Below are 15,443 nucleotides of genomic sequence, written 5' to 3' on the forward strand. Positions count from 1 at the left end.
AGCACATTAATGAAACACAGAGCTGAGGCTGTTTGCATGACACACGGAGTCATGCAACGTGGAGATGGTTTTAATAAACTCCAAAAAGCTCATACTCATTCTTTCTGCTCATTAAAACAGATATTTCATCACTTCTTTTCATGCTTTAAATATCTGTTAAAGCATTTTGACATTTAGGCTGCAACTGGAGATCATTTCTGGTATCAATTTATCTTCACATTCATTTTTCAATCATGAAATGTGAGATTTCAGTCCACCTGCAGGGAGGACTGGCTCTGTGTACAAACATGAAGCTGTATTGTTGTTGTGCTATATTTAAGCTTTATCAGTGCTGTGCAGTTGCAATGTGTAAGAGGCTTTTGATATTAAAACAAGTGTTGTCAGGGGATCAAAAAAATTAATCTAACTAATTACAAGATTTGTAATTAATTAATCTAATTAATCGCATTTTAATCTTGTATCTGTTTAAGGTCCTCAAATAAAGAATTTTAATTCTAGGACATTACAAAATTTCAGTGCATGACAAATCAAATAAAAACACAAAGAAGAGAAGATTTGTGAAACCACATTTTTGGGGATTTGATTGCAACTGTTCACTGCGTATTGGAGCCCAACCGATTAATAGGGCAGGCCGATTAATCAACATCGGCCAAAATGTAGCGAATCATAAAAAATTTTGCTCCGCAGAGATTCTGTCACTCCTGCTCCTGTGTGTCTGTGTGTTGGGCTGCACACTGCCCGAGTGCCCGCCCCCTCCATCCACCATTATGTAACGTAAGACTATAGAACAGCGTTTTAACGTTGTGTTAGTTGCTTTTTTGAGAGATAAACAGAGATTAATGGTACTGTTAATTCACACGTCCACCATTGTCTAATGTAAGACTATAATACGGCGTTTTAACGTTGTGTAAGTTGTTCATTGTGTGTTTACAGTTTGACTTTTTTTCTACTTACTGTGTTTAAAGTTTGACTTATTTATTTAAGGTGTTTACAGCTTGTTCTTTTTTTATCATTAGTTAACACTACAGTTCTTATGTTGACAGTTTTATGATTAAAGTTCCTTGTTTTACTTCAATAGTGTTCTGTCTCTGTCTTGAATCATATGGGTATTATAATAATTTGTGTTCATATACAGTATATATCCTGTGAGCAACAATGAATTTATTATATATATCAGTCGATATATCGGGTATCGGCCGATATATTGGATATTGGCTTTTTTTGCCCCCAGTATCGGTATCGGCATCAGCCCCAAAAATCCCATATCGGTTGGGCTCTAATAGAAAACAATATTATTTGGGTCTTGAAAGATCATTCAAGATGCAATGAAAATGGCTGGCAGCCAATGAGTTAATCTGCGTTAATTCTTATAACACATTAATTTGCGGTGTAATTAATTCATCTAATTAACACGTTAAAGTGACAGCCCTAATTAAAATGTTTATTGTTGTAACTTCAAAAATAAAAAGCACGGATAAAATATCCAGTAACTTCAAAAAGTTTTATCAAAGTTTGTATGCTGTTAATCATTCATCCTGCAGAGAGGATCTGCGTCTCAATGTATTATAATCCCAGCATTATAAAGATGAGTTATGGTTGTTGTTGTTTTTTACAGTGTATTATTAGCTCAGGCTCAGACCCAAACACATGATGAAACATTTACAGCAGGTGGAGGAAGCTGGGCACAGATCCTGATGTTGGAAAGAGATGAGATGCTTCTCTACAAAAAAAAAACAAGTCTGATCCAACACACACCGACTGATTCTTTGACCTCACTCAGTGAAGGATGATCAACTCAATTTGCTTTAAGGCACTGAGGTTAGTTAAACCTTCAAGCTTTCGTCAGATCTTCATTTTTACTAGCATTTGAAGATTTAAACAAAGCAGAGTCTCCTCAACTTCATCACTCAGATGAAATAATCTGTCCCCAGGGGCCTTCGATTCCTACATCAGGAGGGTTCTGGTTTCTTTTCTGCTTCTGGTTTTCTGTCTGTGTGAGGAGCAAAAGCAGGAGGACATAATCCAGTGTGGTGACATCCCGAATGTATAAACAGATATCCGCTAACAATCCTTTTGCTGGATTCGTTAAAACATTAAAACCAACATGCGAATCATCTGTTTCACATGTGACGTCTACAGAACTTGATCTAGATCTTTGCTCTTATGTGTGGTTCAATATGAAAGCAAAAACTAATAAAGCTTTAGAGAAGTTAAAGAACTATTTAGTAACAAGAAAATGTTTTATTTATGTTTTTTCATAAGAAAATGTTAACTGTGGACATTTTTGCAGTGAATTCCAAGGAGCGCAGAGTTTTTCCAAAGTTTACTTTGACACCATTCTACCAAATCTTAATTTCTCTGTCCGTGCTCTCGTCTCATGTTTGCAGATGACTGTGGGCCTCTGCTCGGCTGTCAGTCAGCCGGCTGCTGCTTGGAAACGCAGTGTGTGTGAGTGTGTGTATGTGTGTGTATCAGTAGTTCAGGGTGGGAAAGTTTGACTTCTTACTGCAACGACAAAACCACTGATTCCCTGAGACCATCACACCCTGACACTGCCTCTGAGAGCTGCTGCTCACACAGCGTGGAGAAACTTTGCAGGATGGATTGGTTCATCTGGTGTTCTACTCGACAGATGAAAGTCCCTCACTGGTTCCTGATCTGTAAACTACCCTTAAGCACTGTGGCCTCTATCTGTGTTAACATGGCTTTAAAACAAATTCCAGCTCTTACGGTTAAACTCAGAAGTCTTTACAGGCGTGCTGCTGGCCCAGCGTCAGTTTAACACGTGAGTAGAAAGAGCTGCAGGTGAAACTCCAGCTGCTCATAAACGGTTCAGTTAATCATTGGTCAGAAAGATCAAAACCAACATGTCAGACCTGGTCTTTACAGGACAACAGAACACGTTTAACCCCAAAACACACAAATCACTTCAACAGGGTAGAGATTAGAGAGGTCTAAAGACTGGTCACACCTCACACTAAAAAAACTTCACACAAGTTACGAAACAGACACAAAGGGTGATATTCAAACCCTTTTAAATAAAGCACAGATTCATGTGCTCTTATCCCACTTTTTAACTGCATTACTAAAAGATTATCAAAAGAAAGATTCTGTTTAAATCACATGAATCTTTAAAAAGTTTTTTCCTGTGACTCCAGCAGAGATCAAACTGCTCCACATCACTGAAGAAGTCCCTGTTTGAGTACACATCCCTCATTCAGTACAACAAATGGCACGTGTTGTGTTGTGGGAGCACAAAGCTGTAGTTTGGTCCCGACACTCCCAGCTGGGGGCCACAAAAGGAATCCTCCCCCCGCCTTCTCCATCACAACAGGACGAGGGTGGAGAGCTGAGGAGAGGAAAGTGGCAAAAGAGCACTAAAGCTATTCATAGCTTCACTGGGCCTCTATAAAGCACTGTATCACACACACACACACAGTAACACACACAGCGTTCATCTGAACTCATGGTACAAGGCAGCAGGGGGACACACAGTGTGTGTTGAACAAACAGCATTCAGGAGGAAAAAGGATTTCCTTCAGCTCGGGGAGGTTTGAGCTCAGCCATCTGATGAAATCTAACAAACAGGACTTCAGGGAGATGAGAGGCTGCTGTGTCCAAAAGCTGCTCCTGTTTCAGCTCCAGAGTTTGTTTCGCTTCACGTTACACTCACAATGTTTCAACATTTTAGAATATTTCAGTTAGCGGATGTTTAGGTCCAGGTAGGCCTGTCACGATAATCAATAAATCAATTAACTGAACGACAAATAAAAACGTCCTCGGTATATTTGCCAGCCCCGATAAACTGACACGCGCATGCATGTTTGTTTTCCTCCTCTCTTTCGACCAAAGAGGCTGAATGAGAAGATGGCTCACTACGTCTATCTTTCCTAACATCGGGGTGCATAGGTTCTATAGCGGATTTGGCGGATTTATAGCGGAGTGAGCATCTGTCAAATATGCAATCTTTGGGGTGAAGACGGGGCTGCGCGCGCGTACACACGGATTCTACCATTCTAGAGCTGAAGCGAGCGTCCTGAGGGGTAAGGAGGAAACACACGCTAATATGAGTGATGGCACGGAAGATACGGTTCTTAAGCCGCCTGCCACAGTCCCAGTGTGGGAATATTTTGTTTTTATCAGAATGAACAAAGTGTGAGCTCATGAACACCAACGAGCTGATATGTCGCATTAGTTTGAAAATAGTGGCGACAAAGAAGAAGAGGGAGGTGCAGCAGAGCCTTGTTCTTTGACAATCCGCTCTTACTGAGGCTTTGGTTGGCAAAGTAAACAGAAATAAAAGCGCCAAATGGTGGGCGCTAAAAGACAGCTACATTGCCAAAGAAATGCAGCCCTTCAATACGGTTGAAAGCCAGAAATAAAAATGTTTGACAGACAGTACGGATTGACTGGGAAAAAGTCCATGTTAAGAACAATTCAGGAACTGTATAAACTCCCTTTTATTTAGGCTATAGTTTTTATTGTTTTTTTTTTTTTTTTTGGAGTTTCGTTTTTTCTTTAGAGACAGGGTCTAAAAGATCCTGACCTTTTACTTACAGTTAAATACTCTTAAGAAATTAAAGTTTCTTGCTTTTGATATGGTGTACTCACTTTATTATCCCATTTATCATAATTACATCAATGAAAAAATGAAAAAAAAAATCAAAATAATATTGACAACAATATTGTTTATCGGCAATAATATTTTGGAAAATTATCGTCTAGCAAAATTTGTTATCGTGACAGGCCTAGGTCTAGGTGACAAACACCCAGGAGTGCAAATACAACACCAGTACCGATCCAAAGAGAGGGAAACATGCCACAAAATATCTTCAGTCCAACAAGAGTCAGATGCCTATTCAAACCTTAAAACCATCTTTAGCACCCAACTACAACGTGCAAAGTTTTCAGAAAAATCTGGGTTTACAGGTTAAGTTCAGTTCATTTCTCCACCTGGGGAGGAGAAGATTCTGGTTTATGACTTAGGGTCCTACACACATGATCATAGCACACACCTTACACTGACAGAGGGTAGTGGGTGAGATTGACTGTAGACCTGAATGAGGGATTTAAGGTTGGTAGGAGCATTTTTGTTGTTTTTTAGGCGAGAAGGTGGGTGAAGACACAGAAAAAGCTTTATACAGATGTCTTTTAGAAGATTTCAGTCTCTTTCCTCTGTGAACATGGCGAGAACTAACCCTCTCCTGAACACAAAACATGAATAATTGAAATCCTCTACCCTGTTTTTACTATGTGGTACAAACAAAATAACTGCATGTCTGCCTCTTTTTTGTTTTTGCTTCACTCTGGCCCATCGAGTTCAGGGGTCCAAATTCTAAACTGTCTTCTGTACAGTTACATAAAACAACATGAGCATGTTTCTAAATCGGTTACACAGGGTTTGGATGAAGTGAACAGGAAGCCCGTGGAGAGACATGAATGCATGATGCAGTTTCTGGTTGGTCGAGGATAAGATGTGCTGCTGTGTTGTGGATCATCTGCAGGTTTGACGGAGCGTGCAGAGAGACCTGCCTGTAAAGAGCTGCAGCAGGTCTATGCAAGGCCTGTACTGGGGCTGTGCAGTATGATTTTCATTCATCTTAAATTCCTCAAAGATGCATGATAGGAAACTCTCATTCTTTGTGAAATCCACCCAAAAGCAATAAAAGCAGGTCTCCAGGTTTGTTTGTGGGAATGTATCATATCAGTGTACTCTGTCACGGTAGAGACCAGTCCTGCAGGTTTGGATCTTCAGTTTTCTTTACGACTGTAGATGCTGGAGTAATTATCAGTGACGACGTCTGCACGACTGTTTTAACAGGATCCAGTAATGAGGCCTTACATGATTCAGGGTTATGTAAGAAGACAGATCAGTTACCACAGGGACCACGAATGTTCAGGAACACAGGGACCTTTATGCTGGATTTAGCTGTTAACAAGCACTGCTTTTATTAGAGATCTTATAGAAACACACGTTACCTGAGTCTTACGTCACAACAGGTCAGTATTGTGTGTCTTATTTAGGTTTCTGTCTATTTTTAACCAAAGTTAAGGCCTGTGCAGCAGTTCTTAGTTAGCTCTGTTTAATGCTGCTGCATGCTCAGATGACAACAGTCACACTCATCAACACGGGACCTCTTATATCCACACTGTCACCAACAAAAGCTGAAATTAGTACAGAAAAACACATATTTGGTGAATTTTCCACGGGCTTCTGACATTTATGGACAAAACGAACACAAACAGCAAAACTAAGGCCTGAACCACTGGATATTTTTTTGATCGATATCTTTGTCCTTGTTTAAAAAAAAAAATCTCCGTCCACACCACAGAAATATCTCTGTCCATACGAAGAGGCCAAACTGAAAAAGATCGCCTCTGAAGCCTGCAATGCCATGCCTGGCCGATAAGTGGCAGGTTAGCAAAATGTGAAAACCATAGAAGAAGAAAGTTATGAGCATGCGCAGTCAAACACAGTGACTTGTTGCTAGGCGCTTGACGTCATCGCATCAACACCAGCTCCGTTTAACACCGCTACACAGATCCACTCAACCGGATATTTTTTTATTTCTTCACTTTTTTATCCATTTTTTTAAATCTCTGTTTATGTGGGTGAAATCGCAGTGTTCGTGTGGTTGAGAGGCCCAATTGGACAGAAAAATGTGCGTTTAGGAATATATCCATATACGTGTGGTTCAGGCCTAAGAAACGCAGCTACATTTCTGCAAAAGACCATTATTTAAAAAATTTGTTAAAACACTTCAGTCCATCTTGAGCTGGCATGTGAACGTGACTGTGGACACTCTCACTGTGAAGCGTTTCGAAGCCGCTCACATGAGGGGAAGCAGGAAGGGGCGCTCAGTGGAGACAATCTGGATGCTTCCTCTGATTCAGCGCACTCCCTCAGTGACCTCAGTTTCACTGATAAGAGCCAAGTTAGGAGGGAAAGCAACAGTCAGGAGAGAAGAGGGAGATTTGATCAGAATCATCTTTCTATGCAGCTCAGTAACCTCACCTTTGGACTGTAGCACACAGCGGGACTTTCCCTCTAATTCGCGGTCAGGGTGGAAAGTTCATAATGCTCTCATGCTGTTGTATCCGGGCTGCAGACCATAAAACATGCTCAGAAACTAAAAACACAATGTGTAGTGAACATATTAACAGTACAGCTTAGGACAATGATGACTACCTACATTTGCTGTCGTCTAACTAGATCTTGATTAATCATCAATGTGTTGGTCCCGCTTGGAAAAGAGCTGCAGGAGGAATGAAATAAGAATATTTCTGTCTTGCAACCAGGAGCACGTCATCATAACCCAAGCTAAAGCTCTTTAACCCAAGCATGACGTCAGTGGGAAATGTCCACTGTGTGATTAAAGTGATTCGTTATGTGAATTCTTTATGAACTGCACCTTTAACCGCTTTAAACATGACCCTAAAACAGAAATCCTAACATAAGCACAAATAATCATATTTTAAACCTGTCCCATGTCCTGTGCAGGGATCATAAATCCAGGTTCACGGAGATTGGGGCTTCCAGTTTGGAAATCTTTGACACTGAGCTCTGACCTTAATCTCATCCAACACCTCTGGGATGAAGGGGGGCACTGACTGTGAGCTGGACCTGATCCCCTGACTCCCCTCTGCACAGCCAAGAGAGCCTACAGCTCACACTGGCACCCACTTATTTTAACTCCTAAAGTAATAACTGATGCCCGGCTGAATCTCATCATCAGGCCGTGCGTCTCCTCCCACTGAACAAACATCGCGCCTTCACGCTCTACTTCTGATAGGAAACCTCATCACGTGCATCCCAGGTCCTTCTTATCAGTGCAGAGCCACAGAGAGTTTCTGTTATCTTCACCTGCACCATCAAACACAGCTGGTTTGGAGTTTTTCCAGCTGAGGAGGTGAAACAGCACACCTGTCTTCACTCATGAGCTGTCCACAGGTGCAGAGGAGGTGCTGTGGAAACAAAAACCAGCATCCTCTAAACACCAGATAGGATGTATCTCAAGCTGTATGGGCCTCAACACTCTCATAACTGTGAGCTAGAGCTGAAACGATTCCTCGAATGATTCGAGGTACTCGATTACAAAAAATACTCGAGTAATTTTCTCACTTTTCAGATACCTCAAGCTACCTCTTATACAAAATAGCAACTAGTAACAAATCTAGCTTCTTTTCTGGAGTTTGGAGACTAATGGGTCATTCTACGAAACGGGTGCCATTTGGGTCCGCAACATCTGATGAGATGTTCAAGGCACAAAAAATGTGTCAAAGTCTGTTTACAACTTTTGGAGCTACCAAAACAAGTGCTCTTATTGACATGCTGTATCAGAAAATTCTATTTCTTAAAGAGAAAAACTTTCATTTGAAAAATAACTGCTCTTTAACTAAACAAAAATGTATTTCATCCAATTACTCGATTAATCGATGGGATTTTCAGTAGAATACTCGAATACTAAAATATTCGATAGCTCAGCCCTACTGTGAGCACAACAATACAAGGCTCCAGTTTCAGGTTTATTTGGTGAAAACATCATGCAGAAGGAGGAAAATCAGGGTCAAAGAGAAACCGTCTGATTTTGGCAAAGCTGTCAGCTCCTCATTAAGAGGAAATTAAAAAGCTGTTTGAAAAGGCTTTGCATGTCTGAGGTTTAAGAAGTTTACAAAACACGAACAGGATCATTAATCAGTCGTTAATCAGATCAAAGAGGGATTACAAGGATTATTAAATTTAGGAGATTTGGCACTGAGAGAAAACGGATATGTTTTAGTGGTAATCCAGTGTGGAGATGAATGAGAACGGAAATCAATCGACGATGCAAGGTCTAAAATTTTGGAAAACCCAAAACAGAATGAAATGAAATGATCTCCTAAAATTCTAGGAGCAGAGACTATCTGGCATCAGTTTTCTATCCACAGACCTTCTGCTGCACACACACAGGTGGAGGTGTCACCTTATTTGCGCCTTCTTTCCCTCAAACCATTCTGTCATCGTTCACTCTGGGATGTGTGGCTGCACCTGTCAGACCAGAAGAAGTATGCAGATTTGTCTGAACACGCCGGGATGTGTTTACCTCTGAGCTACAGCTGTGTGATCGGTTTGATCCAAAAACACAGAGGACTCAAAAACAGCCTCAGGACTCCCTCACAGAGACAATCACAGCCAGTGTGAGATATCACCAAGTCTTTGGAAACATTTGGTCAAACTTTTCTAAAGCTCTGAAAACTGAAAGTAATGAATTCGGTCAGTCCTGCTGGGGTTTTTTTCATTTTGGTTCATATAAAGCCAATACTTAAGCTCAGTCAGCTTTTACAGAAAATCATGTTACAGCTCCAACACATGGCATGAATATTATCTAAACATATCCTTTAATATTCTTTAAAAGATAAGTTCGGTTTATACAGCGTTTACATTGTTTATAGAATGAAGTAGAACAAAATACTCATCCAGAAGGCTTTTCTGATCCAAGCAGTGTTTCAGGAGATATTTAGATCCAAAATCGTCCAGCTGACGTCAGTATAATGGGATCCATCGGGGCATAGACAGCGCCGCTCCTAAAACTGCATTAATCATCGAAAAACTCATGTTTTTCACCAATATTCCATCATGGTCCACTCCAGGTTAGTCCTCTGATGCAGTCTGTGTCACTTCAGACAGCGCTGTGTGGCTGTAATGACCTCTGAACTGATGAAGACTTTGTTTACGTTTGCCCCTCCGCGCGTCGTCATGTAGCCTGCCGTCTTCCTCTGAAACAATGAGCTGCACTGTGCATGCACGGAGGGGCAATCGTAAACAAAGTCTTCATCAGTTCAGAGGTCATTACAGCCACACAGCGCTGTCTGGAGTGACACAGAGTGCAGCAGAGGACTAACCCGGAGCGGACCATGATGGAATATGGGTGAAAAACATGAGTTTTTGGACGATTAATGCAGTTTTAGGAGTGGCGCTGTCTATGCCCTGATGGATCCCATTATACGGACGTCCGCTGCACGATTTTGGATCTAAATATCTCCCGAAGCACTGCTTGGATCACGAAAGCCTTCTGGGTGAGTATTTTGTTCTACTTCATTCTATAAACAATGTAAAAGCTGTATAAACCGAACTTATCCTTTAAGGTTAAAATAATGATGTTAAACTTTTAGATGAGGGAACCTCAGAACAGATCAGAAATCATGTCATACAATGCTCCAGTGGAAACTGAATTTATTGCTATCAGGAACCTTAAATCTGCAGCGATGGTGCCTCAAAACAACACCAGGGAGAAAATCTTAGAAGATGCTTAAGTGAACCTAAATACAGGCAGACAAAACCTTATGGATCTGGGATATAAAACAGCTCATTTAAATTTGCACCACAAGTTTCACTAACTTGAGTTTCCAGATTTATTTATTTGGCTCTTTTTCTTTGTCAGACTTGTTTTGAACCCAATTAAACCACTAAATGAAGAGTTTAAGAGCTGACCTACATCACCCTCAGGGATTCAGCGCTCCCCTCCACTTTTAACTCTTTCATAATTTCAGATTATTTCGGGAGATTATTTCTGTGCCTGGATTAAGAGGTGTGCGTGGTGTTTGTGGTCAGCTCGAGCGGCTCAGCTGCTGTGGGAACAGGCTCAGGTCCAACAGAGGAATTTTTCACTGAGCTTCACATGAAAAGAACCTGTTGCTTCAGCGCTGTAATGCCAGTTCACACACACACACACACACACACACACACACACACACACACACACACACACACACACACACACACACACACACACACACACACACACACACACAAACACACTTGATGCGTGCCTGTAAATACTACAGCAGAATCAGGTCAGAGACAAATTGAGTTTCAGGAAAAACAACAACTTTCTGCAGGAACTTAGAATATTTCACTGACTGAAAAACCAACACAGAAGAAAAAAATTACAATATGATGATGACAGGACGGTGTGCTCTCTGTAGGAGTTTTAAAAATATTATTTTTATTCCAAACTGTGATATTTTCCCAGATCCTAACTGATCCAGACTGACTTTGATTTTCCTGGGATGAGCAGTAGCAGTTTGGTGAAGTGAGGTCAAAGATTGTGTATTAGAGATTAAACACGTGCACTGATAGATTTATGTAGATTAATCTGAAATTAAAATAATCCCAAACAAATCCAGTTTTGATTTTTTTTTCCTGAAGTTACTTCCTACCTTTAGCGGTGTGTTTTTTGAATATTCCTGTGCTGGGCCTGAACCAATCAGCTTAGAGACACTACAAAAAGAAGAAATATCAGAAGAATCATGGTTGAGTCACATGCTCTAGATCAGGGGTCGGCAACCTTTACTTTCCAAAGAGCCGTTTTGCCTCAGCTCACCTGGATGAAAGTCACTCAGGAGCCACAAAATCTACTTTATCTTCACATTAAGACAAAAAAAGTGTATAATCTCGTGAATAATTATCTAAATGAGAAGTTTTTGTGTGTGTGTTTTGTGATTTCGTAGTATTTTATTTTTAATAAATTTGCAAATTTTAAGAAAAAAAACAAAAAGTTGTAATGTCCAAGATTTTACAAATTTGCAAAATATATGAAGTTTCAATAAGTTGAAAATTGAAAAAAAAAATTCAAAAATTTGCTAAATAAAAAAGGAATTAGAAAATGTGCAAAATTTTGATATCTCAAACACTTGCTAAAATGTTGTAAGTTTGCAAAAAAAATAATAATAATGTGATTTCAAAATTTTGCTTAACTTCCAAAAAATTGAAAAACTTTCTCAAATTTGCAAAAAAGGGAGATTTTTCTAAAGAATTTAAAAATTTGCTTTATCTTCAAAAAATATGGATTTTTTTCTTAATTTCTAAAAATGTCAGAAAATTGGAATAAAAAAAATCCATAAAATTAAAAGCTTTATTTCAAGAGGCAATGTATTTTTATTAAAAAATGTTGTATTTTGATTTTACTAAGTGGCTGTGTAGTTATCATTAATACCATCTGTAAGAAAAATGTAAAAATTCACTTTATTTTAATAATATTTTTTTAAAGCTACAATGAGCCACTGCAAAGGAGTCAAAGAGCTGCAGGTTGCAGACCCCTGCTCTAGATGTTGTACTAAAGTCTCAGGTGGTTGGAGGACCAGATGCTGACATCTGACGCTGATCAGAGATCTGATTGTTCTGTCTGTCAGCAGAGAGGAGAGAGACTGGAAACACAGAGAGAGAGACGGGGTTAATGAAGCCCTGCGGGTCATGTGACTGACCCCAATGTGTTGTCATCTTTTCATGCAGAACAAAAGTGGGATCGTGTCCGAGTGGTTAAACGACGCCTCCACAGAAAAGAGCCACAGTGACCCCCTGACCCTGCACACAGCAGGAGGCCGACCTCTGTGGAGAGCCAGGATTGTGTGAGCCTGTTTAGAGCGCCGCTGACACTCAGATCTGCATTGTCCTCACTGCTTAATGATGTGTGTGTTGGTATGTGGATTGTAAGGCAGATATAAGCAAACTGAAACTGAAGAGTACCAGGAACCAAAGTGTGGCTTCACATCTACCAGATCAGCTGCATGCATTCCCAAAAAATTAAATTTTTGAGCATCTTTATTCAAGTAAACATATTTTTCCTGTAAGGCTATCCTCTTAGCTTCATGAATAAACTTTGAGTCTGAAACACAAACAACAGGTTACCATCTCTGACAGCCATCTCTGTCCACATCAGAAGAGAGCAGCAAGTCTTTGGCCAATAATTATATTTCCAACATTTACCACTTGCAAAATCTGAGCTATGCAGTCTTATTAAAGCGTTTTTCATTTTGAATTGGGAGCTGAAAGCACTAAGACACAGCAGATGTCTGTAAAACTAAAAACTTTCCAATTTGAGGTTTAAGAAACAACAACGCCGCAAAGATCACATCTTATTTCAACCATTTCCAACAACCTGCATGTTGCTGTACTTTCCAGGTCATTATTACCAGGACATAAATTTGGCAATTTGCTGGTTTCTCCATGTTTTCCAGCAGGATGCCTGGTGTTTCCTGTCCATGTGTTTATTCTTTACAGAGGAAATCATTACAAAGTGTTTTGTTTTCGAGGTTTCAAGGTTTCTTTTGTAACCTGTCTCTACAGATGCTGAAGAAAGCAACAATCTCCACTATTTGAGTCTTAAAAAGTAGTAAAACATCTGCATACTCCTCTCTCATGAGTCTGATTATCACTTTATGTCTGATCTGTAACCTGGTCAGACCTGTTTATGGCTTAATGGCACACTATAATGAATATTTGAATAGCTGGCACATAATACAGAGCAGCTGCCAGTGTTTTCCAGTGATGTGTATCTGAGCAGAGGGCAGGAAACATGATAAAGCAGGTAAACATGCAAACAGGCTCCAGACTGTTACTGAGCTAACGCATATTACCCCACCACGTCCACATAAAACAACAACTCAGAGGGAATACACTCGAAACCATAAAACCAGACAGTGCTCTGTCTGTGCAGACAAAATGTGAATGCTTATTATGTAAAAACTCTGTTTTGTTGAGCATGATCTTTTTATCTATCATTGGTCGAAAAGAAGCACCAGCATAAATTACATCATAAACTGTGATATCATGTTAAGATAAATGAAATTAAAATAACACAAATTTAACAAATAAAACTAAGTAAAATGAAGTAAAAAAATAGAGGTGAATGTAACAATAGGATACACCAAAATTAAAGGATCTTTTAAGTATAGTTCAGTTTAATATAACTCTGACTGCTTTATCGTATTAGCATGGCGTATAAATTTCAAATTTATACAGTTAATATGAAAGATTTGTGTACACCAAACGGTCCCTACATTCTAATCCAATGATTCCGAGATTATTCGACAACGTTTTCTTCATAAATCACCAAATTAGGGCAATTTTTAATGAAGACGTCATATACACTAAACGAGCCGTTATCGTGGTTTAACTCTGACCGTTAATCTTCCCGTCAATCCACACCGTTAGCTCCCCCAAACAGACCCCAGAGAGTCCGCCTTACCTCTCATCCAGTCCACCACCTGAAGCGGAGTCCAAGTACTGACAGCCTCCATGTCTTTAAAAACTTGAAACCTTTCTCGTCTATCGAAAAACGTATTAAACTGCCATTTTAATGCGAAAATAATCCAGTTTCAGCTCACAGTCAGTCTCTGTTCCTCCGCTGACTGGCTCACTGACTAACTGACACAGCGCGTGCATAAAGTTTACACTCCAAGCAGCGCGTGGCTCAGGTGTCAGGTTACAAGTAGTGAACACGCCCCTCTACCGCTTTTCCTCCAATCCTGTAAGAGTCTGTGGATGCTGCCTTCAAGTGATGTGGGAACAATTTCATACACGCGCTTCTTAACCCTTTACTCCCCGAATTTATTTACAATTCTATATATAAAATAAACATTCAAGCAGATGCTTAATTGTTAACTTTGAAAAAGCACATACAACAGATTTAAATTAAGAATGACGCAAGATAAAGACATTAGGCATAATAGTTGCACCAGTATCATTAGTTATATATAAAATATAGTAATTAACAATAACAGTCAATAACAGTCAATAAACAGATTTTCCAGGCTCAGATATGTAGATATTTCTATTGATGCTTCAGTTGCTTTTGCTGATTTTGCTGAAATTTAATATTAAGATTATACTTGCAATTGCACAGGTGAGCATTTCAATTCAATTTGGCTTTCAACCACTGACCAGTAGGCTTTAAAAATGAATAACAACATGGTATATTGGCAACAGTCCTTTATTATTCAATCCATGCTGCAAACAAAACCATTTGTATAAAAAAAATAACAGACTGAATTAAGAGTAAATGCACAGGTAAGAGTTATCATGGCCTTTGGTTCTTGTTTCAAATTATGCTTGCTTGTGGTACATGGGCATATAAGTACAAAAAGTGATCATCCAACCTGACCCTGCCTGTATTATAAAATTCTACGAATGAGAAATTAGTAAATTATTTCAATATTTCTACTTTCATCTTCTGAGCTTCACAGTGGCTCTGTCATGTGTGCTGGGTGTTGGCCTCTTCAGCTTTTTTAGGGTCTGCAGATGTTTCCCATGGGAAGGAACACATCAGGACTTTGAACTGTACTGGCTAAGAGAGAGAGAGAGAGTGTGTGTGTCAAATAAAAGGAAAACACAGAGCACAAAAGTTTGTAATTATGCTTTACTGCTTAAAAATGTTGGACAGAAAAAGAAAAATGTGATGCCTATTGAGGCCAAAAGTGTAATTTTACATTTCAGTGACTTTTTCCTCAGTGATTACTCCAGATTTAACAATCTTTTATAGGTATACTACATTTGTGACTCAACAAACTCTGATAAAAAAGCTTCTTTCAGGATGTCAGGTGGCCCTGCGGTTTAAGCGTGTGCCCAATGTATGGGGGCTGTGGTCCTTGTTGCAGTGGCCCCCTATTACTTTTGGCCTCAAAAC

General features: G+C 39.6%; 1 protein-coding gene across 2 annotated transcripts in view; it reads right to left on the minus strand.

Annotated features, from left to right (window-relative positions):
- Nucleotides 1-14,237, minus strand: part of LOC141802201 (connector enhancer of kinase suppressor of ras 3-like) — a 39,793-nt gene extending 25,556 nt beyond the window's left edge. For both annotated transcript variants that reach the window (XM_074685701.1, XM_074685700.1), the window contains exon 1: nt 14,007-14,237. In XM_074685701.1, the coding sequence (XP_074541802.1) occupies nt 14,007-14,058 (52 nt within the window). In that variant the 5' untranslated portion in view covers nt 14,059-14,237. The remainder of the gene's footprint in view (nt 1-14,006) is intronic.
- Nucleotides 14,238-15,443: the final 1,206 nt, after the last annotated feature.

Source organism: Halichoeres trimaculatus, unplaced genomic scaffold (genome assembly GCF_033239565.1).
Source record: "Halichoeres trimaculatus isolate MK-OKI-2021-1 unplaced genomic scaffold, fHalTri1.1 fHalTri1_scaffold_13, whole genome shotgun sequence".
Taxonomy (NCBI): domain Eukaryota; kingdom Metazoa; phylum Chordata; class Actinopteri; order Labriformes; family Labridae; genus Halichoeres; species Halichoeres trimaculatus.